Source organism: Poecilia reticulata, linkage group LG23 (assembly GCF_000633615.1).
Source record: "Poecilia reticulata strain Guanapo linkage group LG23, Guppy_female_1.0+MT, whole genome shotgun sequence".
NCBI classification, from domain to species: domain Eukaryota; kingdom Metazoa; phylum Chordata; class Actinopteri; order Cyprinodontiformes; family Poeciliidae; genus Poecilia; species Poecilia reticulata.
The window spans coordinates 274114-301986 of NC_024353.1; the positions used below are offsets into that span (position 1 = coordinate 274114).

Below are 27873 nucleotides of genomic sequence, written 5' to 3' on the forward strand. Positions count from 1 at the left end.
GGTAACGGAGAAGCACTAGGCTGAGGTTGCTGGGTAACCGGGCGGAACTCCACTGAGGTTGCTAGGTAACGGGGCGGAACTCCACTGAGGTTGCTGGGTAACGGGGCGAAACTCCACTGAGGTTGCTAGGTAACGGGGCGAAACTCCACTGAGGTTGCTAGGTAACGGGGAAGCACTAGGCTGAGGTTGCTTGTTTTCCAAAATCTAAATAAATTAAGCTATTGCCAAAAAAAAACGGCTGGTGTGTTGTTTTTTTTTAAAGCGCTTTGAATTTGACATGTTCTTAAAACCTGTAAAAAGTGAAGTTTGAATAATAGGTCCCCTGTAAGGCCTTATAAAACAAAGAAAAAACAAATTATGCGTTAGTTCATGACATCATAACTGTTTTTGATTTGTGAACATTTTAGGTAAAAATCGGCCAGGAAACTGGATGTATCTGAAATAACTGAATTGTTCTTTTTTTTTTTTAAACACAGTCAAACAGTTTACAACCTTGAAACCTTTTAATCCTCAAGTGTTTAATATTTCCTGTTTTGATGTCAGAAAGAACCAACAAAGCAGCAAGCTAAGGTTTAAATTCCTGAAACGAGAGCTTGCAGGCGGAATAACCGCCGGTGGAGTAAATCATTTTTGTCTCAGCGGTTTTCTGTAATTACTTCTTGTCTCCTCAAAAACAAACAAAGAGGAAACACAGAAGTGAACAGCGATATTTAAATGACCCGACTGAGTCGCGTTCAGAAAACAAAACAGAACAGCAGGTGAAACTTATTTCGATCATGTTTGTTTCTCTGTTTGCGGGAGAGGAAAGAATAAAAATACATTTAAATGCAGTTGTGCGCAGCGGCGAATCCGCTTGTGAGGGATTTATTTACGCTTCGTTTCTTCTGCAGAGCTGATATCTCGGCGTCGCTGAGGGAGATTTTTCCGTGATCACAAACCTTTTTCATGTTCCTGGAGATTCTGTCTTTCAATATGATGCAATGCAGCGGTGTCCAAAGCGTGGCTGGGGGCCCATTTTTGGCCCTTGAGATAATTTTATCTGGTCTCTGACTACAAGTCCAGAACGGTAAAAATAGAAACTACTGGAAATTGAACAGATTAAAGCTCTTTTTATGTTTTCTCTCTTTAATGATATTCAGTTTTTTATTGTTGAGCAGGTCAAATGAAAAAGTATTTTTATTTTAATTAATTTTGTGGCTGGCCAATAATTCAAATTTGCCAGTTTTGGGGCAAAACGTTTGGTTGCCACTGATGAAATGTTTGTAATTATGAAGGAAATGTAGGAAAACGAACCCGATACGTGAAGATTATTTCAGAGGTTGTGCTTCTGTTTCCCTCCACCTCTATCATCACCGGTCCGCTTGTGGTCAGGTCAGGCGGGAGGTCCGACGGCGGCGTTCGCTTGGGACCGATCTCACACACCACACTTTGGACAGAAAGAGGAGTTAATCAATAACCCATAATCAACTCCTATGGTTTCCATACGTCATCAGATCAAAGCTCCTGCTCATGTTAACGTGGAGTTTATCGTCGTTACCTGGTGGACACAGAGTATCTGTCCTCCAGGTGTTTACAGTTCACTCCGGCCACAGTGACCTTTTTCACGTCTTCCTTCTTTATTCCCATGTTGGAGCCTTTGATGGTCACAGCGATTGAGCCGTTGAGCGGCCCAAAGCGAGGGATGACCTGGAGCAATAATGGACATCAAGTTACATACGATCGACAGAAACACTTGGTAACACTTTATTTGAACGGGGGTGAATAAGACTGTAATAAACATGTCATAACACCTGTAATAAACATGTCATAACACCTGTAATAAACATGTCATAACACTTGTAATAAACATGTCATAACACCTGTAATAAACATGTCATAACACCGGTTATTAACATGTCATAACACCTGTTATTAACATGAATAAGCCTTCATGAATATTTATAACTGTTGTCATAAAGCGTCATTTGGTAAATTATGACACTTTTAATACAAAGTTGACATTATTGAAAATGTCTTTTGACAGCTTGACATTAACCAATAAATCATTACTGATATAAATTTGTTATAAAAGTATTACTGATTGCACTTTAAAAATTAGGTAACTTTATGTTATTAAAGGTAAAGTTTAAACAGTAATGATTTATTGGTTAATGTCAAGTTGTCATAAAGACATTTGAATAATGTCAACTTTGTATTAAAAGTGTCATAATTTACTGAATGACGCTTTATGACAACAGTTATAAATATTCAGGAAGGCTTATTCATGTTAATAACAGGTGTTATGACATGTTTATTACAGTCTTATTCACCCCCTTCAAATAAAGTGTTACCAAACACTTTAAACCCGACTAAAGACGTTCAGGCTTGTCTGTAATTTACTTGATTTTAAGAAGAATCCATTACAGCTAATGTGAGCCTTCTTACTGTTTACCTGCTGCTCTGTCACTATAACACGAATAATTAAAGCTAACTGTTGACATTTTTGTTTGCTTAAATGTTAAGTTAGCATTTAGCTCAGCTAGCAAAAAAAAGCTAATTGTTTATAGCAAAATAATACTTAGCAAAAATAAAATGACATCCAAAGCCTCCATGTACATCCTGTAATTCTTTCTGCTTCTCATTTCTGCGTGCGAAATCTTTCAGCAGGAATCCCCAGAAGCATTTATCTGTGGTGATTTTACATTATGTGGTATTTCAGATGAAATGTTGTGATTTACATCCACAAAGGACTTTGAAACAGAAAATGAATGGCTGGTCCTATTAAAAGGTGCAGAAATTCTCCGGTGGTTGACAGCAGTAATCTGTTTCCTAAGAGAGAAAAGTCTCTAAGTGGAGAGAAAAACCCAAGATAAGCTCATATATAATGTAGTTTTGTTTGAGTTATGATCACTGGAGGAGATGTTTTATGTTGCATTATGTACAAAAACAAACTTCAATATTTTCTGAACTGTTGGGGGTGAAAACATTTCCCCAAAACTGCCAGAGCAGAAAACAATTGCATCGTCTAGCAGCTGAAGTTGATATTCTAAAATATTTTACTACAACCTGCAATGTGAGACAAATACAGAAAGTTAGAACAGCAGCAACAATTTAAACAAGTTGTTCAGGCTAAAGCGAATATCAAGTCTAAGTTTAACAGGAAGAGCTGGAGAAGTTCGGGGTTCAGGAATTTCATTAAAAGTTTGATTCCCCAACATTGAGGGAAGATGCAAACTTTTTAAAAAAATCAACAAATTCCTGAACAGAAAAACAAAAACGGAGTCTGATGTTTCACAGAATGTACAAAGCAATTTAACAGTTTTTTTTCTTCTTCTTCTTGGAACTTTAAAAGAAATCGACGGCTGCAAACAGACGTGCAGCAATGCAACATACGTCTTTGAAAAGCAGAAGTTAAGCCTTCTGCACAACCAACAACAATGCAGCAAGTGGTTTCTGGATGGTGAGTCAACAACAAAAGACTTGTCATATCCAGCAGCCATTGTACAACCCATACAGCTGTAAAATCAGCTGACCACACATGCTGGAACTCTGTTAGGGTTGCTAGGTAACGGGCAGAGTTCTGCTGGGGTTGCTAGGTAACAGTGGAGTTCTTCTGTGGTTGCTAGGTAACTGCTGATTCCTGATGTTACATTTCAGAGGTTTTTGAAACTGCTCGTTTTCCAGACACCAAAAGATCATGAACTTTTGTCAAAAGTCGTTCTTTGTGGGGTTTTTTTAAGAGCTAGGGCTGGTTTTAGAAGCAGTTTAAATCCTCTAAATGGAATTAACAAAATTGTAAAATGTGAATTTTGCATAAGTTCCCAGAAAAAAAACTTGCTAGGTTCTGAAACGCAACCACTAAGTTACATGAAAGTACCTGGAAGCTCTTGGAAAGTACCTCAAAGTTCTGGTGGTGTATTGTGTGGTGGTGCAGTGTTTTATGATGTATAGTAGGAGGAGACTTTGGTTTTGAGGACTCACGTCAGTAATAGTCGGTACGGGACACGGAGTCGGTTCTGATGACTTGCAGATCTCCTTGTATACACACTTCATTTCTTGTTCATTATTGTTTTTGCGAGGGGTTTCTTCGCACCACTCGCAGTTGTACTTGTCGTCGGCGTGTTTACACAGACTGCAGTCCTCTCTTCCCACTGAGCAGCTATACAGCGTGACTGGGAGGAGAAGATAAGAGGGGATGCAACTGGATCAGAACTGAAAATAAGAGGAAAAACTTCTTTGTTTCTCCTTTCTGTGAGTTTGAGAGTGACACACCAACCTGTCAGCGTGCTGTCAATCTTAGCGCTCCTGTCTTGGTCTTTGATATGGAAAGATATGTTCACCTCCTGCTGGTCGTCATAAGCAAACTGCACACAGAGACATACAGCATCGTTTCTTCACAGGTACAAACAAAGCTCCCACAGGCGGTGCTGCAAAGGCTTTTATAGCCAAAAAACTCATTTTTACACCACTCATCTCGCTGCAACATCTAGTTTTCTTTTGTCCAGGTTTAGCTTCTACATTTTTAAATGAAAAAACACCGTCAGTAACTCTAAAGTCAGGTCTGATTGTTGACATATTGATTTGAAGCAGAACCTTTAGATGGATAAAATACTATTTTAGTGTCTTCATTTAATATAACTTCACTTATCTCATCTAACAAACTAAAAAAAAGCTAAAAATCAGCTAAGAGTTAACATCTGAATAAATAAACTGCTAGCTAAAAGTACAACTGTCCCCTAACAGTTAGCATTATAGCTAACAGTATTTGTGCTACAGGCTACAGTTCATTTTTATTGGACTGTAGCCTGTAAAAATGCTAACAGTTAGCCTATCAGCTTATGTTATTTGAGATACCATACTAATGATAACTGTCAGCTAGCAGTAGCATTTGTGCTAACAGGGAAACTATTACCTCAAATGCAAATAATTGTCATTTCAGCAACTGTCGGTGGAAACATTTCCACTATTTCATTAACTGTTACTAAATTAGGATTGTGTAGCGGAGAAAAATGCTAACAGTTAGCATTTATCGGCTACACAAAAATACTTTGCATCACTTTTCTTAGTCTCATCACTTCAACATTTGACTCAAACACCTTTTGTATTATGATAAAAGGGGATACAAAGCTCCGCCCACAACAATGGACAAATCTCCGCCCACAAAAATGGGCGGAGCCAAGTATTTTTGTGGGTGGGGCTAGTAGAATTTTAACAATATTTATGTAATTTCTGTTTGATTTTATGCAGAAAAATGATTTTCAGAAAATAATTTTAGTATTAATCATTAAAGTTGAAATCCAGTATTAAACTAGCAGCTTTTACTGAACCAAACATCACAGTTTGGTTCAACAACGCTTCAGTTATATAGAAAATGCTCCAAATAGAAGTAGAGAGAATAACTGAATAGATGTTATGAAAGTGAGGATTTGTCTCATTTTCAAAGATGTGCGATTGTGCAGCTCCGTCTGGTGACCTTTTAAAACATTTGTGTCCTCACAACACGAGCAAAATAAGTCCAAATTTCCCTGTTTGGATTTGTGGTGAAACACAAACAAAACCTCGTCTCCCTTCTGCTTGCAGCTCGATGCTAAATTACACCGCCTCGGTCCAACTGTGAAGGTCAACTCAAACGCACAATTGTGCTCATAAATCAGAGGATGTTCTTTTCTGGAGGTTTTCAGGGGAAAAAAAAGGATAAAGAGCGAAAAGTGGAGGAAATAAAAGGGAATCAGAGGGAGGAAAATGGGAGAGATAACGAGGTGGAAGCAAACAGCATTTAACCATTTTTTTTTGCAGAAACTTCAACTCTTTATCTACATTCATGAGCAAAATATATATATAAACAACTAATCATGAAGTGCATAATGAAACTGAGTTTTAAGCTAACAAAATAAATGTTGCAATCATGTTGAGCAACTTCTAAATCAACAGTAATCAGAGTGGCTGATTTTAGGAGGCAGTGAAGAGCCGACTGCTGCTGCTGAAGTTTCAATTAAATAATCAGTGTTTCTTAAAGCGGGTTAAACGGGTTTAATCTGTCGCTGTTTGCCCACAACATTGATTACTCTCCTTTAAGATGCTTTATTCTCTGAATCATGTCAACAATCTGAGCCACAAACTTCCAGACTCTGGGATAAATCTGCGTCTCAAACTCACCTGGTAACCGTCGAATCTGAACTTTGAGTTTTCGATCTTCATCACGCTTTCTTCAGTGTTCCCCATCAGCTCCGTGCCGATGGTGAAGCTCTTCCCCTGCAGAAAAATGCAACTCCAATACTTAAATTGTTTGCTTATTTTGGGTTACTCTTAGCCTTATTAGTAAAAACATTTAATTTGCATCTTAATAGATTAGAAAATCATCAAAAAGTGGGTCTTTTAACTATATTCCACCAACAGGTTTGCTTGTTTTTTGAGTAACTTGTATTTTAAAACACAATAAATGGTTTTTAGATGCACTGTAAATCTGCACATGTAGGCATGTGGTGATGAATTTTGCTAGACAATAAATTGTCCTAGAAATGATTCGATAAACAATAATATTGTCATTTTAAGGCCATTTTGTTCTTTAGTATACAGAGAACATTTAACACTGGAACTGGAAAACATTTTAAACGTCACAAATAAATAAACAAAACACGCAAAAGAACAATAATTAAAATGGATTATAAAGTCTTGCCTTTCAAAAACTTCATTTTTAATTTTTTAAACAGGCAAAAGAGGAAGGTAGTGCAAACAGGGTGTCAAATGTTTGCAGCGTTTCTCAAAATGGCGGCTTTTCAACAATATCAAAGGGGAGAATCTCCTTAACGACTTGTCTAAATGAAAATGATTAACTTATCATGCGATTCACTGAGTGGTAGCTGTGAACGGATCAGGTGTGACTGAGCTGCACCTCGTAGCTCTCCAGGTTCCTGCCCTGGAAGACGATGGGCACCTTATAGCCGACCGGGATCAGCAACGGCTCCGGAGACTCAAACTGAGGACAATTGTCCGGCTTCTGAAGAGAAATAAATGCGAGTTTAGATATTTTCTACCAGGGTTTTAACCTTTGGTGGCTGAATTTATGGTAAGAAATTTACCTGTGAAGATTTGACTATGTGACCTTCCGGATTTTCGACTTCATCACCGCAGGTGTAATCCTTGGTGTTCCACTGGCAGCCCCACTTACTGGTCACACAGGAAATGCACCTGGACACAGGTGGGACATGTGGCTGCATCATGCTGGGCGTTAATGTGTGTGTGTGTGTGTGTGTGTGYGTGTGTGTGTGTGTGTGTGTGTGTGTGTGTGTGAGATGCAGCTTACGGTGTGTTGGGGTTCTTCCACACGGTAGCTGCACAGTTGTAGAAGTGATATTCTCCGGACGTCACTTCAACCGTTTCGTTCAGCAGGATCTTCATCGGGACGGAAACGAAGTCTGAACACAGAGGAAGAATCAGAGGTTCAGGGGTCCAAACTGCGGCGCAGGGCCATTTGTGAACAAGAATGGAGAATGGTAGCAGGACAGAAACCGCTAGCACAGCCTGTCATGAACGCTAAAGCTAGTTAGCATAGCCACCGATGACTGCAGATAAACAGTTTTCCTGTTCATCCGTCATTAGCGCGTTTAGCAGCGAGGACACTAATTGACAGCACTAAGCCCCTCCTCCTGGCTCTGATTGGTTGGTTTTTGTGCGTTTCTTCAGAAGCAAAAGCAGCTCAGGGAGGAAGTGGAGGAAATCGATCTTTTCTGTCTCAAGCTGCCCCAACATGGTGAGAGTTTTAACAGATATGCAGAAAATATTTTTTTGATAAAAATTACAAAGAAATTTGCATAATTCTGGAACTGAGGCGTTCACTAAATGAATGTTGCTATTGTACTTTAGGTTAAAAAAAAGGAAATAAAGTTTTTGTTTATTTGCATTTTTTATGCATTTCTAGTTTGAACCCGTTGCAGTGTGACGTCACAAGCACAAAACCCCGACCCCATTCCTGCTGGAGGGCAACAAGCTGCCGCCAACACTGACTAGCATTGGTTTTAGCTGTTAAGTTCTCAATATAACACAAACTCATAAATGTATGTAAAAGAAAAAGTGACGCAGAGCTTTGCTACTAACTGTCAACACTACGACAATTAGATAACAAGGTCAGAAATTTTTTTTTATTAAGAAACAGAGAGAGGGAAGAAGTTCAGTTATGCTAGCTTGACCATGACAACCTAACATGTAGATGTGCTGTGGAATTCTGTGTGTTTCAGGTCAGTTAAAAAAATAACTTGACTCACACACCAACTCTGACAGACATTTAAATTAGCTAATATCACCAGTAGCTAATCTACCACAGCGCTCAGTTTCTAATAATCGTAAAAAAAACATCAAGCCTGCAAACAGCCTGCCATGTTTACTCTGAATGTCCTGTTCTCTGTGAGGGAAACGTTTAGAGTGTTTTTTGGTGTTGAATCTTAGTGAAGCTGCTGTAAGTCAGTTGCCATGGCAATGGGTCTGTGTGTAGCGTGGCCAACACAGAGAGCGAGAAAAAGAATTATATCAGTGGTTTAGGGCTACTCCTCAGCAGTTTTTCTGCTGCATTTCCCCTTTGCTGTGGCGCACTGCACTGAATTAATAATAGCTACATCTCCAGGTTTCAATTTGTTAATTTTTGCACATGTCTGACATTTTCCAATGTAAACAACAACATGCAACACGTCTACAGAATAAAATCTGTGGCGAATCGTACCCTGCTGCTCCAGAGTGGGCGGGATTTTTCCGCGGTCGGGAAGCGAACACACCACCATCGTCGGAACGTCTTTACTCGTCACAGCGTCGGATTTTAACGAATTGAAGACGCACTGCAGCTTGTCGCTGGTCCTCAGCCGGGGTAGAGACGGGACGCTGATGCTCACCTGCAGAGACAAACAGGACAGAGACACGCCTCAACCTCTGCAGCAATGTTTCTACTAAAACGGGCCGGCAGGACTGGATCAAACCTGATAAAATGTGTCTCCCTGACTGAGTGAGGGCACATGAAAGTGTGTGTGGTGCAGTAATAATTACGATTCAACTGGGCTGTTCAAACATGAGCTCCTCATTACTCTTTGCTGACCTCAGCTGTTTTAATTTTGCTGCTGAAGTTCTAATTTCAAACTTCTTGATCCTCTGAAGCTTCTGAACTTTAGAAGCTCCAGAACAAAGTCACTTTTCTTCCACTGGAGATTTTAGATCCGCTTTTCTTATCGGATTAAAAACCTGAGGCCAGAACTCCTCATACGTTGGTCATTAAGGAACACGAGGTCAAACTTACCAAATTAACTGGATTTCTACATTGTCGTCTTTCTGAAGGTCACGTTCAGCGCTCCAGATTTAATCAAAACAAACTCCAAGCTGAGGCTGACAAAACAATATTCAGTTAAAGCTCAACCTTTAACGGCTAGCTACGCTAGTTTGGTGGAATCAACTAGCTCACTCACTCTTTGGTTGCCTAGCAACGACTTGGCAAGAAGAAGTTTCGAGTTCTGCCCAGATTTTGGTTGCCTAGCAACGACTTGGCAAGAAGAAGTTTCGAGTTCCGCCCAGATTTTGGTTGCCTAGCAACGGTCTGCTGAGTTTAAAGTTTCTCCTCCGTGCTTCATAGCTTCTTAAAAATATTTTTTAAAAACGGCTTGAAGTGAAAACTGTGGACAAATGAGGAAAAGTAACGCCACATGTTCAGCAGCATTTCAGATATTCAAAAAAGAAAAACGAATCAATAATTATTGATATTGACGAATATGAAACGCTGAGATCGCGAAACATTTTCAGCCTTACTTTGAATTCACGTTTGGACTCGAGAGGTTTTGTGAGATTTGAATGTCGGTAGTAAATGTTTTGAGTCCATTATTTATATTAAGCAGTGAGGAGATTAGAACTGGTGAATAATTTTAAATAAATCCTCCAGTCTGAGAAAAAGGCTGAAATATTCTCAGTTTTCTTTACGCTTGATTAAGATTTTATTTCTGTAAGAGAAGTATTCATTCTTCAAATGACAAATTATTATTCACATCAATTATTACTATTAATATATTGTCATAAAGCTCATCTCCACTCATAATCTTCAATTATTTTAAACAGCAGGGGGCTAAATATTCATCTGATGTCATTAAAATATTATTATAAATTTCCAACAAGCTTAATTATCTTTCCATGTAATTATTTCAGATATTTCTAAAAACCCAGGATTTTTATGCAAAAAAATATCACATTATGTTGATTAAAAATAAACAACTGATTTATCTCATGAGGATCCTGTTCAACAGGGCAAACAAGATGAATGCAGTAACTGCTCTGCTGCAAAGCACTCATAATTCATCTCTGGGTTCCTGAATTTAAATATTATTCTGAAATAAATCCACGATTCTGAAATCTTTACATCACTCACTTTGAGTTATGTTTCTGTTCATTAAACGTTTCTTCTTGTTCTAAAACTGTGCAAAAATGTTCCAAATTTTCTAAAAATGATTAGAAAATGGAGAGAAATGTCTTTACTGCTGCATTTTAAAATAATTCAAACATCAACTTCTGTTTGCATTTTGTTTTTTATAGCCTGATCTGATTGCATTATCACACATCTGATGAGGATGACTGTGAGAGCGCCATCAACTAATGCAGCAATCTGCATAAAGCAAATATTCATGTCATCTGATTAATTTAGTGTCATTTAAACACAACTCCATCTCTCCTTAAATAAAAAAGATCTCATACTTTACATTGTAAACTCCGGCTGAAGGACACTGCGTCTCCCTGGACACTTGGATCAATGTCCCATTAATTCAGGTTCAGACAGAAACATACATCCTCTGCAGGAGTTCAGCTAATGAAAACACATGGGCTACAGCGGTCATACTGAAATTTATCGACTTAATCGTTACGTGCTACTCTCAATCTATTTTATAATATAAATTTTAGATTTTTCAGATACGAGAAAAGACATAAGATATAATTTTATTCATTTTAAAGGAGAAAAGTCATTAAAAGCCTAACCAAACTACTGAAATCTATTTAAATTTAATATTTCTGACGTGTAAAATACAAGTTTACTGCATGAAAACCCAACATTAGAAGAGCTTGTAATGTTAGTTTTAACAGCTAATAGCTGGAACCCATAAGCATAAAATTTAATAATTTATTATTATTTATTTATTAGAACATTGAGGAAAAATTATATTGAAAATAAAATCAAATGTGATTAATTTTGTGCTAAAATGAATGTGGAAGGTGAATTGCTCGAGCTAATACTAGGAAAGTGTGCTGCTAATGTTAGCTTGCTAGCATTTTGTCCATTTTATTTCCAGGGATAAAATAAGGTGATTTATAAAGTTAGTGGTTAGTAGGTCTAGAAAAGTTCACCAGATAAAGATTTTTTTTTTAAATAAGGCTTTAAAACTTAAAACAGCTTTTAGGGTTAGCTTTAGCAGCTAGCTGGCTAACCAGACTTTCACATAGCTAAAGTAAACCCACAAGGAAAATCTGTCTCTGTCATTCAGTGGGTAGAGAATCCAGAAAATTTACTTCATAATAACGTTACTCGAGTAACTATAATTGAGTAAATGTAACTAGTTACCACTCAACTCTGCAGATGCATAATTCACAGAAATATGAAGCAATAACAGCTGCACCACCACCAACAATTTAAAATCAAATAAAAGATGGCGTCTCATTAGAGAAACTTTGTTCTGATTCTTCGCTGGGATTTTCACCCACCTGCTTGGTCTTGTTGCAGCTGATGTTCGGCGGGTTGAAGTCTGCGATCTCAACGCACTTCCCGTTGGGAGACCAGAGCCAGGCGTTCGTCTCTGCTGACCTGCTGCAGTCCTGCTTCCTGGTGCACCTGGAGAAACAACATGGCGGCTTGATTTCCGGCAGCTGATTGGATCCCATGTCAGGCTGCAGCGGTTCAGGAGTCGCTCACCTTCCCTCCAGGACACACCAGCCGCAGTACGGATCCTTCACCTGAACGCAGGTGTGGCAGTCGGTCATCAGATGGCAGGTCTGGACCGGAACCTTGGTGATCTGGACACACAGGAAGTTCATTTCATTATTATTCTATTTAATTATTTTTTATGTTTTAAATTATTTATTTATATACATATGTATTTTGTAATAAATAAAAATATGTATGCATATTTTTTTCTGAATTTATTTAAATAAATAAATCTTATTAGAAAGTTTTATTAATAAACTACTAAACAATCACAAAGTTAGATTTAAACTTTGTTTTGTGTTACAGAAACCGCTTTATTTACAACCCTAAGCAGGTCATAAAAACTCATGCAAAAATAATTTTAGACATTTTTTTATTTAAAAAAATATATATACATTTAATCAATCTTATGGCAAATAAATTATATTTTTATGAAGAATTAAATTCTTAAAATGAAATAAAAATAAAATGCTTTAATGATTTTAACTGAATGATTTTTCAAAGTTTTATTTTCTGGAAGCTTCTTTTATTGATGGCATCTTATTGATCTGTTTTATTGATCGGCTGTTTGTGTTTCATGATCTTGTACAGAACTTTGTTGCAGTTTTAATGTTTTCTTCATTTTTGATACTTTGTGTTGATTAATCTCAGTTAATCAAATAAAGTGAAGTTTGTAAAAGTTTAAGGACTATAAATAGTTTGGTACTTGTTGACTTTTCTGCCTGAAGAGGATCTTTGGCTGCAAAAAAATCACCAAAAATTAACATATTCATGTTTAAATTCAGTAAAAAAAAAAAAAAATTGAAATAAATTCCGTCTTAATCCCACATTTCTCATTACTTTAACCCAGCGTTGATTCTTCCTCCTGATGTTTTTTACGTTGAACATCTTCCAAGCGGCTCTGCTCTCTGACAGGCTGAGCGCCGTCTAATAAATTTAAATGAGCAGACGGAAAGAGCTCCAGCGTCGTCGCTCGACTTGATCAAAGCAAATTGCTCTCTTGAAGTGCTTTGTAATTAATTCATTTCTAAAATCAATAACATCTATTTCACCTCGGCTGCGGAGAAGATGAAAGGACAAAGCAAAGAAAGACGGATGACGGAGAGGAAGAGAAACGGAGTGAATAAATCAAGCAGCGACTTGTGTGCGGTAATGCAGACGGATGTGTTGCTGTTAGTCGACAGAGAATAAATGATCAAATAGGACAGAGGGAATAAATGAAGGGCTCATTAAATCAGCAGCTTGATGGATGAAAGGGGGAAACAGGAGCTAGCCGCTGCCGCCGCCGCAGCGACCTTCCGGGTCGCTGTGGACGGGTGGAAGCGTGGAGCGATGGATCCGTTTAACGGAACAATCAATGGGCTCCGACCTTTTTGTCCGTGGTGATGTACAGGTGCTGCAGGCTGGAGTCGAACAGCAGGTTCTTGTTGACCTTGTACCTGGAGGCGCCGCTCAGCGGCTGGCCGTAAACCTCGGGTTGAGCCGACAGATGCAGCTTCAGCACCTGCACAGGAGAAACAGGAAGTGGAAACGTTACCGCCAGCGCAGAGCAGGAACCACAGTGGCAGCAGGACGGCGACAGCTAAAACATTTTAACCAGAATGACATTTAGTGGAAATAAAACAAGAGCAATAAACTTTAAATTCTAGTGAGCATTTGGAACTGGAAGACATTTTAAAGATTCAAAATAAAAAAAAACTGAAACAACTTCTGTCATCCAGTTTTTGGTAGGAAAAGAGAAAAATGATAAATTATGCAATTAAAAATGATTAAGTTTGTTTAATTTATCGTATGAGTCCCTCATGAAGCCGAAAACCATAAAGAAACGGATTTAAACATTTCCAGCAACTTCATATGCAGACAATCCAAGATGGCAGAAGGAAATATTTGCATATTTTTATGTAGCTGTGAATAAAAACATTAGGAAATACTGGTGCTAATGTTAGCTTGCTAGCTTTTGTCAACCAAAATGCATTTTTTAGTGTAATTTTGAACCCATAAACGGTAAGATTGAGGAATCTGTCACCTCTCCAGCGAGGGTGCCCAGGAACGCCACAGCATGCTCCATCTCCACGGCAACAGCCACAGCAGTCAGGTGACCCCCATGCTTCCATGACGGCTCGGCCGCTAAGGCGAATTCGGCCGTACTGGCCAGCGGTGAGGGCAGATGCTCGGCTCCACATTTCTCCATGCCTCTCTGGTGAAAGAGCAGGTTTTCCACTTAAAACCTCAGATTTGTGTTTCAGCTTCGTTTCAGGAGAGGATTTTAGTACCGTTCCGCTGCACAGCTCCTCAGGCTTGGAATTAGAAGTAGAATAAGGCGAATAAACCGCCAGCTGGTTGTTGATGAGGCCCCCGTGGTTGTAACAGGCGTCTATGACTTTATAAATTTGTTTGTCGATGAACTTTAAAGGGTACATACCTGAAAACAGGAGCAGAAACAAAATCTGTCTCTACTCAAGCTAAATATAAAACATTAAGAAAATAAAGCAAGAAAATAGCTAAAACATGAGAAATCTGTAAAGACTAAATACTTTTTCACAACACTTTATGTAAAAACACAGAGATATAAGCAAAGTTTGCCACCGCTTGGGGCCCCCTGCTGGCCTGGGGGTCCAAAAGAGCACAAATGAACAAGCTTTGTAAAAGTTATTGCCAAAATAACCCAATTACTGAATTACTACAGAAGAAAACTGCAACACTGTTTCATTTATAGTGCTCTGTGAGAAATATTCAACGTTAAAATTTTTTGTGTACACAGAAAGAAAGCTAAGTATTTCATCTTTTGATTCACGGCTGCTTCATCTGATCAAATCTGTGGAGAAGTAAAATAGATCCTAACAATGATGAGAAAATTTTTTATAAATAGCTTTTGAAGACCGAGGTGAGGCAGTGCAGTGCCGTGCCTCACCTCTGGGGGCGCTGTATATGTATTATATAGCTAACATGCTTGTTTAATTACACATTTCCTACATGTGTTGATATTCCTGATGGATAGATTTAATGAATGCATCTTTTTGATTGGCCATAAACGTGCAGAGAAAGTACCGTGTCTGACTGACAGGGGGCAGTGCTGAGCCCCTTAGACAAGGTGTTATGAACCTGACTGCAAATTAATTGATAGGAAACATTTTTCTGAGACCAAACTGATAAAAAAAAAGCTGTAAAAACATGAAAGTGCATCATACACATGGCTGAGTTGTCGTCTTCATTGCTGAAGGTGGCGAACAGAACTTCGTCGTGAGCCAAGATGGGTCCGTACTCAGAGCCGTACCGACTGGACCGGCTCAGACTCTGAGCCAAAGCTTCGCCTGCTGGTCCAACAAAAGCCGCCTGGAAGACCAGAGGAAGCAGATTGAAGTTTGGTTTATTATAAATATAAGCAACAATAATAAACATCAGGACCGGCTGGTTCTCCTCACCAGAACCTTGCTGAACTCATTGCTGGCGCTGCAGTTGAGCTGCAGCTCCGTGTACGAGTAGTAGTTGTGATCCTCCTCGCAGATCCGGGAGATGAACGTGAAGTTCTTGTGGTTGTGCGAGTTGAGCTTCCTGGAAAACAGGAAGTAGACGAAGCCGTTGCTTTTGAAGCTGAAGCGGAAGTCGTGCGCGTATTTCACGTTGAAGGGATTGGATTGGACCGCCGCGGTCTCGATGATGTTCTCGAACACGTCCCAGTCGCCCTCTTCCTCCAGGACGCGGGTGGAGATGAGCTTCATGTTGTCCAAACTGCTGTGGCCTTTAGCAACCTGACGGAGAAAGACATCAAGCAGTAATTATTGCAAATGTAAGTCTGGAGATTTATTAAATTAAGATGTTTTAATGCCATTATTATTCAGAAATAAGAACAATAATAGCGAGGTTTACTGGGAGGAAGTCGAGTTTCACCGTGAGAGCATCTGCCTCTTTTAAAGATTCAAAATAATAAGCTGGGCCGTTAATGAGATATTTTTTACCACGCTGTCGCAACTTGTGCCGTTCTATAATATAAACAGCGGAAGCTCTCCTATCAAAATAAAAGCATTAAATCAAAAACCGGAAGTCAATCACATGTTAAATAAGGAGCTTAAATTTGGGTCAATTACAACGAGAATAAAGTCGTATTCTGACAAAGTAGAACATTATGACTTTATTGTTGTAATATTTTGACTTAATTCGCAAAATATTACAATAGTAATGTAATATTTTGTCACTATTCTTGTTATTTTTACCGTATTTTTATTTTAACTTTATTCTCGTAAAATTTCGACTTTATTTTGGTAAACCCGGAGGAGTGGGCGGAGCTTGTGTTTCCTCCTCACCAGGAAAACGGTGAGGTTTTCTTTGTTTTTCTTGTAGTATGACATCACTCCCACGACGGAGACGGTCTCATCGGCGCTCGCCACGTACGACTTCTCGCCCTTGTTGTCGTTGAAGTAGACTTCGTCCTTCACGCCGTCCAGGCTCCTGAGCGAGCAGAGGCCCCTGAACAGGCTGCCGCACACCACCAGCTGGTTCTTGGCCGGGTGGAGCAGCAGCAGCTTGTTGTAGTTGGGCGTGTCCTTTGCGTCCTTGCAGGAGGCGGTGGTGACGGGCGGCGTGCACTGCCGGTTGTCGAGTTTGGGCCCCGTTACGAAGCTGGACTCCAGCTCCAGGTCGGCGCTCAGCTGGTACAGGTTGTTGACCGCGCCCACGTACAGCCGGCCCGTGGCGGGGTACGCCACCACGTTGTTGATCAGCGTGGCGGACGAAAACTCCGGGTCCAAGACGCGGCACAGGGCGAGGTGAGCCGTCGCCATGGCAACCACGGCGAGCCGCCACGCCCACCACCGCTCCATCGTGTCTGGAAGACAAAACCAGAAAAATACCAGCTGGTTGTTAAATAATTACAGTCTTAGTGACGCCTAGTGGTGAGATTTCAGAATGCAGCGAAAAAATAAAATCTATCTCACGCTGCCCCTAGTGGTCAACTACTGTAAATAATCTTACATTTCACGATAAATCAAAATGTAAATATATTTAATAAAATAGAGAAATGATGAATGTTCACACAAATGTTTCTAGAAGCTTAATGAAAATAAAAATAATATATACAAAAATAAAAAAGTTGAATTAAAGTAGTATATAAAAAAATAAAATTTAACAAGTAGATTTAAATAAAATGTATATTGATAATCTCGTGACAAATTTTACATTACATATAGAGGGCTGGAAAAATACACATTTACTCCAGCATGAAGGTAAAACACCATGTGCACATTTTTAAAATGTTTTAAATAAGTTATAATTTTATTTATATAGGACCTATATATACCTTGTTGTAACACTGACTGCTACTGGAGATCCTTTCTGCCTGCAGCTTCACCTTCCAGCAACGACTGAAGACATCTTTTGTGATATAAGCGATGACGAATCCTGTCAGTTTCAGTTCTAAGTGGTTTTTATTTTGGTTTTACTTTTTGTGTTTGGTTGTTTTTATTTTGGATATTTAAATTATTTTCCAGTTCCAATGTTAAGTGTTCTTAAATTAAAGTTTATTGGTCTTTTACTTTAATTACACAATTACAACATTGTTTACCGCAGTAATTACAGGGACAATTTATTGTCCAGGAAACTAATAGGATAAAGTATTTTAAATTGAATTTATCTTTGAATTGTGCTGCAGGATCTTCTCAGTCAGTGAACCGAAACATTCTGAGCTTACTAGAGTCAGCCTCACACTTTTATCATAAATTTAATCTGTCGCTGTCATTAAATGTCGCACCTTTTCTCCCTGTAACATTAAAACAAGCCAAACCCAGCAGGTATGTTCCCCGCCTCGTCCTGTTGAGGATCTGCAACATCAAAGGGCTAAAATCATCTTCTGTTTCCTCCGTAAGCCATCTCAGCCGCTTTTCTTTTTCTCTGAAGCGTTTTTCATCCTCCAGTTCAGCCTGACTGCTGTCAGGGCTGAAATAAACTCGGTTTGTGTCAAAGGTGTGTTTGTGTTTCTCTTGAAAACAACAGATGGGATTTTATGGATGTGAAACGTTTAGGTAAAGCCCCTTTTCAGAGCTTGTTAAGGATAAAAACCTTGCCTCACTATATAAACATAATTAAACCACTGAAGGGTTATTATGAGGTTTTAGGATAATTATTGCAAACAGAAGGATCACTACTTAGAAGATCAGCGGCCTCAATAAAGCCTTTGTGCCACCGGCTCACTGCTATAAATCGTTGCAGTGTTCTTCAGGATGAGAAGGATTTTTACTGAATGACGGATGGACTGATCAGACAGGTAACGCTGAGAACCGGAAATTATTTCCGCTTCCTACAGTTAAGCAAAGAAATTACCTGAAGGGAGAAAAGGTGAGTGACACTTTTAATGTGTGAACTGCTGGATTATGCAGCTTTAAAAAAAGAGAAAAATTCTGGTGTGAAAGCCGAAAACACGGTAGAAAAACATCTACATTTACTACTTTTTTTAACTAAACAATAGTTTTCAAGACTTTTTGACTCGTTCAAGACATTTGGATGGATGGATGAAACATTTTGACAATAAAGTGGAATAAGTTTGGAAAACTACTAAATCGAGTTCTGGACAGCTCCAGATAATGTAGGAATCTTGACTTTTGTTCCATGTGTAGCAGTTAAATTATTCCCCTCAAAATGGGGTTGTTCTTTTAGAGTCTGGAAAGCTTTTAAATTAGGGTCAGGACTTTAATTTTATTAATAAAATTTAGCACAATTAATCACATTTTTCTTTTTTCACATACAAAAGTTCCCAGTGGAACGTTTGATTTTCTGCGTTTCTGGTACGCCATTAAATCAGACGCACAAGCAACAGCAGTGATGGATGATAAAGCGTCTTCTGTTCTCCCACTGCAGGTTACTTTTTGCTTCAAACCAATCTGATTGGACGCTGGAAAAGACTACTGTCATGTTGCAGTTCTGCTAAAGGGAGTTAGCCTATCAGCTAAGCTGTTCAAGCCTAAAATAGCATCTCAGTGCTAAACATGTTGCTAATGCTAATGTTAGCATCTACAGTCCACATTTCTAAAGATGTTCAATGATTGACCAGGGCTTCCTGAAACACTGGAAAGCTGAATGGCTACAATAGAATTCTTGATAAATACAACCAAAACAAATATGCTAGCCTATCGCTAGCATAAGAAACGGCTAATAGTCTTTAGCCAAAGACTAAAGAGAAATCCTCCAACTGCTAAAATCTGACGCCTCCATTTTTGTTTCATCTGGTGAAGAAGGAAGTTGCTCTCAGTGTCTTCAGAGGTTTCTGTGTCGTTTCCTTCAGTGGTTCTTGGTGCAGCGCCCCCACAGGCCAGGAGGGGAACAGGTTGGTTTGACTCAGAACCACAGCAGCTGGAGGAGGAGCGGATGATGGAGTTCTGGTTCCAAATCGAACTGAAACTACAGGACCATCAGGTGAGAAACCATCCTGAGATCTACACCAAATGTTAGAGAAGCTAATCTGTAGCAATCAGGGGCTTCTGAATTATCAGACTCCTAGGACCAGGACATGTTTTGAATATTTGCTCTGCCACTGTATTTCCAGAAACAATCAGCCAGTATGCATCTAAAAGTCTGATTTAAGGATTTACGAGTCAGACAGAAGTCTGCCAATAAATCTGCCTTCGTCCAGCAAGCCCTATTTGGTAGAAAACTGGAAAAACGTACAAACATGGTAATGGAAACTTAAAAAAAACGCAGGTTGAAGTGAGTGGGAGTCTTTAAAAGTCAAAAGCTCTGGCTGAAAAGTTAGTGGTGAAGCTGAATCTAGGAATGTGTGTTGAAGCTCCAGCCGGGGGAATAAAGCCTCACAGATTTTCTGCTCCTGTCTAACCTCCTTAAGCCTCGTTCCTTCAGTCGTCTCTTCATCACTCGCATGTTTCTCTCTGCGTGCGCCTCCCTCCACATCCCAACCCGTGGGAACCGCTTCAAACAATCCTTGCTTTCTGACACTCGACGTCCCACCGGGACTGCGCACATCTGAGGCCGACCGCGGTTCGAGTCTGCTGATTGAATGTCTCTTTTTTTCTGTCAGGCAATCACATTTTTGTCTCAGAAAACTCATCTGATATCACATGCATTTGATGAATGTGGTTAAAAGTCGTCTACTCTCTGCCTGGAGACGATTCAGATGTCTAATATTTTCCTCTGACGGGATGAGATGCTGCCAAGTCTGTAGGTGTACCAGAAAGGAGATGATAAAAAGGTTAAAAAGAGAGAGAGATGAGGCTGACCTCTGACCTTCAGAGCAGCTGATCCAGAACGCTGCTGCTGGTGTTCTGACTAAAACCAGGAAGATGGAGCACATAATCCAGTTCTAAACTGCAAAACAGCCGAAACACTGAACTCCTTTAAATCTAGACTAAAACACACCTAGTTAGAGATCTCTTTGATTCATAATAACTGAATCTGATGGTAATTATTGATGATGGCATTTGATAAAAACGTAATGTTTGTTACTGCTGACTGTCTGGTGTTTTTATCGCTGTTTTTATGATGTAAAACTCTTTGAACTGCCTCCTTGCTGAAATGTGTTATTCAAATCTAAATGACTGATTCAGCTTTGTGCACCTGAAATGTGGAACAAACTTGCAGAAAACTGCAGAACACTAAATTTTTTAAAACTGTTTTTGATCAACAATAACTGACTTTGATGGTATTTATTGATGTTTGCTGCTGAAATGTTCTAACTTGACTGAATGCTGTTCTTGACAACCGCCATGTTGTCCCTCATTATTCACCTCCCTGCAACCAAAACTGTTCATTATCGTCGAATTCACCTCAACTTTTGCTCCAAAACGTCTGATTTACATTCCAGCCCACCGCTGGGCGACATTAGCCATTCATGACATCGGGCCAGAGGAACATGGATGCTGATTGGCCGGAGCTGGAGGGACGCAGTGGCTGTGATTGGAGGAACCTCTGGGGAAAATGGACTCTTTATTGGCGGTAATGAAGGAGTCTGGCGAGGGAAAGTGAAGCTAAAGCAGCAAACAGGACGGACACACAGCAGGAGGAGCTCGTCTATCAACACACACACAGGCAATCTCCTCCATCAGTCCCAGAGACGACGCAGTCTGGAGGAACAAATGGCACCTGAGGAGTTCCTGGGGAAAATAAAACCGATGCGATGAAACGGCGCTGATCTGAGAACATCTGCCTGGTTAGAGTTGGTCCGATCACTTCCCTCCTCTGCAGAACTTCTCCAACTTTTAACTTTTAAAATGTCTATTTAATTATAAGCAAGTTTTGTGGCTCAGTAGCGGATTTGGTTGGTAATTATTTGTATAATAATGTGTTTATAAACCAATCTGACCCTTAGCTGGTGTCCATTTTCTGTCCCAATATTAAATCGACATTAAAGCTGCAGAATGTACCTTTATGTCACCATAATCTCTGAAAATAATAAATCCACTGCCTTCTCTAAGCGCTAACCAATCAGTGATAGGAGGCGGGTCTTAGCGCAGTCAATCACTACCCCTCTCTACTCTCTGCTATACTACAGCTAGCTTAGCTTGACTTGAATGCTAAAGCTAGTTAGCATAGCCACCAAAGATAAATGGTTCTCCTGTAATGGTAAGTTGGTCACAGCGGCTACATGAGAATGATTGGCAGCGCTAAGACCCTCCTCCTGGCTCTGATTGGTTGTTTTTGGTTCATTTCTTCAGATGGCAGTAACTCGGGGAGGAGATCAATCTTTTCACAGATTTTCTGTCTCAAACTGTCACAACATAAAGACAGTTTTAACAAATATATAGAATTTTTTCCCTAAAAGTTACAAACTGAAGCTTTAAGAGTCATTTTAATCTCAAGGTATCTGGTGAAAGAAATGGCCACAAAAAACGAGGTAACCTGTTTGGTTGTGTTTTTCTTGGTTGCAACAATATAAAATCTTACACGGATTAAAACCCTGTTGATTTTTCTTTAAGAAGAATCAGTTGTTGGCAGCTCTGCTAATCCACCTCTTTTGCTGCTTCCCTTAAAATCTCTGTCTGTCTAGAAGATGTTGGAGTAGGGGATATGAGCTGGTGATTTGAACTTCCTCTTTGTCTGCTCTCCGTCCATGACGTCTTTCTACTCATCTGGCATTAGGGGTCAAAGTTCAGGTATTGTTTGAGTTTTTCAGATGCTAATTAGCTGCTCCCGGTTGTAAAAACAACACCTGGTTGCCATGGTTACATATAGCAGCTATGTGAAAGTAATTTCCAGCTGCAAGCTACGAGCTGAGATGAGACACACGATTGTTGAAATAATCGCCAACTAATTTAGTAATCGATTAATTGATTAATGGAGTATACAGGCTAAAAAAAGGTAATTTGCTAAAGAACATACAGCATTAATAAAAAAACTGTACAAAAATACAAGCATTTAGCATTTAAAATAAAGAACTAGCTTAGCTTCACAAGGTTTATTCTGTAAATAAAAACAGTGATCCGATCAGCCCTACACTGTATTGATGTCAAGTCAAGCTGCTGTTTTTAGCAGCAAAGGATCAAATGTTCACTAAAGCTTATTGCATTTATTCAAATGTTTATTTTCTTATTTAAAAATGATTTGAACTATTCGTTTATTTGCATCTTTTATGGATTCCTAATGTTTAAAATATATTTAAGTGGTTAAATAAAAAATCTGCAGAATATGGCAACTTTCTCATCCAATCAATCATGGAGTAATTGATAAATAATCAATAGAGTAAAGGTTATTTGCAGCCCCGTGTGTCTGGCATGTTATGCGGGAGGCTGTGACTCCTTTCCTTTCCACCGTCTGTGGAAGCAGCAGCAGCTCAGTGACCGCAGTTTCTTCAGGGAGTCCAGTTATTCCCCGGCTCAGATAAGAAGTGAAAAGGACTGATTCAGTGGAGGGGAAACGACGGGGAAGGACCGATAACATTTATCAGCAGGCAGGGATTCATGCGGCGGCCAAAAAGCATCAGACGGGCGTTCCAAGAAGTAAAATCAAAACTGAACGGGCTGAGTTCTTAATGATAATTAGGATTAAAGCACAACTTAATTACTGTTAGGGGAGTTTAATGGAAGTTTGGCAGCTTTTAGTCAAACAATAAATGAACCAGATGTGCTTTAGTTTATGCCAAATTCAAGCCAACTTAGACAAAGTGAACCCTAATCTCTAAAACCAGACCCTTCCAGGCCCCACCTGGAAATTAATTCACTTAACAAACAAGATGGCATCGCAAGGAAACAACATTAGGTGGAAATATTGAAGCGACAACTAAAGACATTAAAATTTAGGAGCTAGATCAGTGGTTCTTAACCTGGGTTCGTTCGAACCCCAGGGGTTCGGTGAGTCGGTCTCGGGTTCGGCGGAGCCTCTGCCGCGGAGGTGAAGACACAYTTGTGTAAAGTCGTGATGAYGCCCCGCTTTGCCATCACTTGCTGCAGAGGATCACGTTACATTGCTTAGCCAATCAGAGGATCACGTTACATTGCTTAGCCAATCAGAGGATCACGTTACATTGCTTAGCCAATCAGAGGATCACGTTACATTGCTGAGCCAATCAGAGCTGCGGAGGAGCCCTGATTGAAGGAGCTCCTCTCAGCATGGATTTGAACTTGTGTCTTTATTTACTTCAGCAAATCTCACAGTTTTTACCACATTCTGTAGCTTTTGGTGAACTTCTAAATCTGCTCCTTAGCCGCATCTTTTCGGGGTTGGTACTGCCTCTAGTGGCGTGGGGGTGGTAACACARCTAATATAATTMCATTACTAAATCAGAATAATACAAGTCTTTATTATTTATTATTAATTCTCTTAAGAATGTAGAGCTAATTAAATGATCTAAAGACCTTAAAGTGGTTCCAGTTTCTCTCGATGGCCAACCTGTTGAAACTGTGGCAGATTTTAAATACCTTGGGTCGTTCCTGGACTCAACTGAAAACACTGGCTACATTTTGAAGAACTGATCTCAGAGACTCTACCTTTTAAGAAGACTTGGTGATCATGGGGTGACCCGACTAGACTCTGGTTGGGTCACCCCTATGTCTTGAATTTGGAAAAAAAATCATATTTTATTTATCACCACAGAAGGGTTCAGTGAATGCGCATATGAAACTGGTGGGTTTGGTACCTCAAAAAAGGTTAAGAACCACTGAACTAGAAGGAAAGCCAAACAGCGCCCCCACAGGCTCGGAGGGAAACAAGTTGCTCAAAGGGTTTGGTTGGTTTGTCTCAGTGTGAACCCTCTGAAGGTTCAGGTAATAAAAGAGTCAGAAATGTATTTTTAGTTTCAACAACAAACACTAAACCTGACAACCGTTTGGCTCTGAATCCGACTCGGCGTCTTTTCGCCTGATTTTATCCTCCAAAGAGACGAACATCCGGCCACATAAACCCAGAGTTCAACAGAGGAAAATGGCAGAAGGGCTGATGAACTGCTTCATTTATGCTTCTGCAACTTCTGCTGATAAATCAACTTTACAGCAGGCTGTCATTGAAAGTTCTGGTTGCAAAGTGCAAGTTGGTGACATCTCAGCAGGGCAGCGGCACAGAGAGCAGAAACAGAGTCGGGTCGGCATCAGAACAAAGGCCGACTGTTGGGAGGAGAGATAAAAACAGAGGGCCAGTCAGACCAGTGGTGCAACAAAAAGGAAAACAGTCAACCAGTTTGCTCCCAGTTACCCCAGAGATGGAAATGTGATGATACGAACGTTTTGAAGTCAAATAAGAAACCAGAACCCAAATATTCTGTTTGTCCTTGTTGAAAAAATTAATTCAACCTTTCAGAAACGGAAACATCTAGACGTTAGGATTATTTATCTGACGTTAACTTCTCATACTATATGCAATTCAACACAATTATATGAAAAGATTAAAGCATTTTTCTGATTACTGATACTGATAGGATAGAGCAGGAGCTTCTTAAAGAGACAGAGGCCCCATTTTTACGTTTTTATTTTAAAACTAAAATAAATAGAATAGTGATTTTTTTTAAAATTAATATTAAAAATTATAAGTTGAATTTCTGCAAAATTTGTGGCTTTAAACAAGTTTTGTGACTTTCTGATTTCATTATTTTTACTATTTTATTTATATATTACTTTGCTTATTGATGATCAAATATAATTGATCATATTTATGTTATGCGATGGTGCACATCACTGGTTCTGAGGCTGGTTAAAGTGCTCTATAAATAAAATCGGTATTGTACGGGAGGAATGTGGGCATGTTTGGATTGCAAGGGTTGCAGATGTTTGGTCTAGTCAAAGTACACACCTCAATCCAATTGGGAATCTTTGGAGTATTAATATTTTTTCAGGTTTTTGAAGGTTTTCTTGCTTCCTGGAGCCTTGCAGGTGTAAATCCAAAGCCGGATCAGCAAACTAAACTAAATTTATTCTTTAATCACTCGGGAACAAATGGAGAATTGCGTAGCGGCGGGAAGGACGGGAATCAATCTCCTTAAATAAATATGACTTGGATCAATACCCAGACGTGTTTCTGCTGAGCCGCGAGTAAAGAGAGGAGAAAAAAAACATGACTCCAACTCATGTCAGTAAATTTGCGGACAGATATGCAGATGTAATTTAGTGCCAGACTGAGTGACTAACCCGGCATTTCAGCACCAGAACCTGCAGCTGCTTTAATCATTGAAACCTGAGCAGAGATCCTGAAATCCACACATCTGTCGGCGTTCCCGTCGGAGCAGCCGTCGCTCTTCCCGTTCGGCTCGCGTTTGAAACGCTGTCGGCGCGTCCCGACATCGACTCATTTTGAAGTCCTTATGATGTTGTGAGTGAAGCCCTCTGTGGGCCGGGTCCGGATCGAGACGTTTAACATGAAAAGATGAAACTGGGATCCGAAGGAGGGGAGAAAACCCGGAGCTGACAGGTGTTCTGTCGCTGCCTTTAGCGGATCAAAGGACGTCAGAGCTGATTTGAGCTGGAATGAATCAATCAGCTCCCAAAAACAAAGCAAGAGTTTTATCTGTTTATCTGCTGATAATGTGAAACTATCAGTTAACAAAGCAACAAAACAGTTTTAGGTTGAACAAAACGACCTCCGATTTTTTGGATTTATGAGTCAAAGTTGATGTTCACGTTTAGTTAGATCTGTGATCTTCCTCCTTCTCCTGCTGAACCAGTTATGGTAAAATATAAATCATCAGATTTGTCTCCAACAGGCGAAAATATCGACTGAGCAGCAGGAGAAACGATGCACCACTTCCGTTTTTATTACAAAAAAATACTTTTTAACTTACTTATAGATAATTTTAAACTCTGGAGCTATAAACAGTATAAATTTAGCTATGATGCTTATTAGATCCACCAGGCACTAAAGTTATTTCACTGATGCTGTTCATGCTCAAACTGAAATTGAGTGAAATATATCCTATAGTGCCATTGCTTTTTCATAATTACATTATTTCAAACTGATAAATCCCACTGCTGTTCAGGAAAACTGTTGCAAATTGAATTTTTACGTATTTTTGAAAAGTTTCGGGTTTTTATCCTGCAGTGTTTTCAATACGGCTGGAAGGTTTTATATCCTGTGTCCTTATGAAAACAATTCACATTTTCATAATCAGCATAATTAACTACTTCTACAATTATCTCTAAATTATATTGCTTCCTAATATCTTAACAGTAGCATTGCTCATTTCCATACCCAAAATTAGAAATAACTTTCATAATTTTGGTCACAGGTTGTTCTGACACATCGATAGCGAAAAAAATGTTCAATAAACTCACAATTCATCATTAACCTGAAAAAGTGACTGACTGATGAAATCTGAGCAAATAGATAAAACCTGCTTTGATCCGACTGGTAAAACAATATTTAATCACACACGTTGGTATCTTGATATCTTCATTTTATGTTATAAACTGAAATAAACTGTTTAAGTTGGATTTTCTTGACATTTGTAACCTTTATTTAAAACCATAATTAGTAGAAAAGTTATGAAAAGATCCAATTATACAAATGCATCAGTGATGAACACAATGGATCAGTCAGAGGAGAAAAATGATCCATTTGGAGTCAAGCTGCTTCCATCAAAGCTCTGAAAATCCCCAAATAACTCCATATTGTTCGATGTGTTTTAGGGTTGTGAAGGACTCTGCGGCTAAAAAGATGAATCCTATTTTTCCTCCTTGCATGAAATGACTTCTTATCCTCCCACCTGCTCTGCTGCTGCCGGTTAAACCATCGAAAGCGTAATTACTGTCACTGCTGGAGAGAGTTAGGAGATAAAAGCAGCCGGCAGCTCATCCTGCCAACAATCCCGATCATTTTATTTCATTATTAACCATAAATCCACAATGGAAATGAAAACCTCTTCAGATAAGCTTCTGATGGAGCAAACAGGAAGTAATTCATTTAACAATTGGATTATTAATCACCTCGTAATTCAGGCTAATCACAGCTTCAGTCTGAAGGGCGGATTAGTCCACGAGTCGAGCCTGGGAAAAAAATAAACACAAAAAGAGGAAGAAATTAGTCCAGAAAACAAAAACAAATTGTTCTGGATCATTTAGGAGAAACTTTCTGTTAAATTCATAAATTTTAAATCAGCCTGGAGGCTCCGGAGCGGGAAGCGGACCGCAGCCAATCCTGCAGATTTTCAGCTCAAACTTCTCACAAAAGAACATCAGCTTGTTTCTGTTCGAGCATTTAACCGTTTTCATCTGCTGACTTAAAAAGTTTGGCACATTTTCTTCACTGTAACCCTCAGAAATACATACAATACAAATACATACAGACAGACAGAACGAGTTCCCGCGATGTTAACAAGGCTGGTGAAACGATGTGTGTGTGTGTGTGTGTGTGTGTGTGTGTGTGTGTGTGTGTGTGATTGTTCTCTGGAGCCAGAAGACAGAGATATGGCCTTCATTCCTGCTCAGATTAAAGGATTTAGAGCAAGAAGGCTTATTACAGATCCAAAGAGAGAGAAGGAGGCAGAGCCTGCCCTCTTTTTCTCTCTGTTCAAGGCTGATTAAAACAAAGATAACGCTCCCTCCCAG

At 39.4% G+C, this 27873-nt stretch overlaps 1 protein-coding gene across 1 annotated transcript in view; it reads right to left on the reverse strand.

Moving 5' to 3' along the window:
• The window catches only part of LOC103459096 (plexin-B2-like), a 122937-nt gene that overhangs the window by 19423 nt on the left and 75641 nt on the right, over window positions 1-27873 (reverse strand). The window contains exons 4-21 of the mRNA XM_008400340.2: window positions 27253-27312; window positions 16213-16733; window positions 15334-15660; window positions 15100-15244; window positions 14185-14333; window positions 13938-14108; window positions 13281-13415; window positions 11900-12000; window positions 11692-11818; window positions 8693-8858; window positions 7283-7394; window positions 7059-7167; window positions 6872-6976; window positions 6136-6231; window positions 4256-4343; window positions 3961-4151; window positions 1538-1686; window positions 1294-1426 (exon numbers count right to left, since the gene is read on the reverse strand). Of these exons, the coding sequence (XP_008398562.1) occupies window positions 1294-1426; window positions 1538-1686; window positions 3961-4151; window positions 4256-4343; window positions 6136-6231; window positions 6872-6976; window positions 7059-7167; window positions 7283-7394; window positions 8693-8858; window positions 11692-11818; window positions 11900-12000; window positions 13281-13415; window positions 13938-14108; window positions 14185-14333; window positions 15100-15244; window positions 15334-15660; window positions 16213-16728 (2820 nt within the window). The 5' untranslated portion in view covers window positions 16729-16733; window positions 27253-27312. The remainder of the gene's footprint in view (window positions 1-1293; window positions 1427-1537; window positions 1687-3960; window positions 4152-4255; window positions 4344-6135; window positions 6232-6871; window positions 6977-7058; window positions 7168-7282; window positions 7395-8692; window positions 8859-11691; window positions 11819-11899; window positions 12001-13280; window positions 13416-13937; window positions 14109-14184; window positions 14334-15099; window positions 15245-15333; window positions 15661-16212; window positions 16734-27252; window positions 27313-27873) is intronic.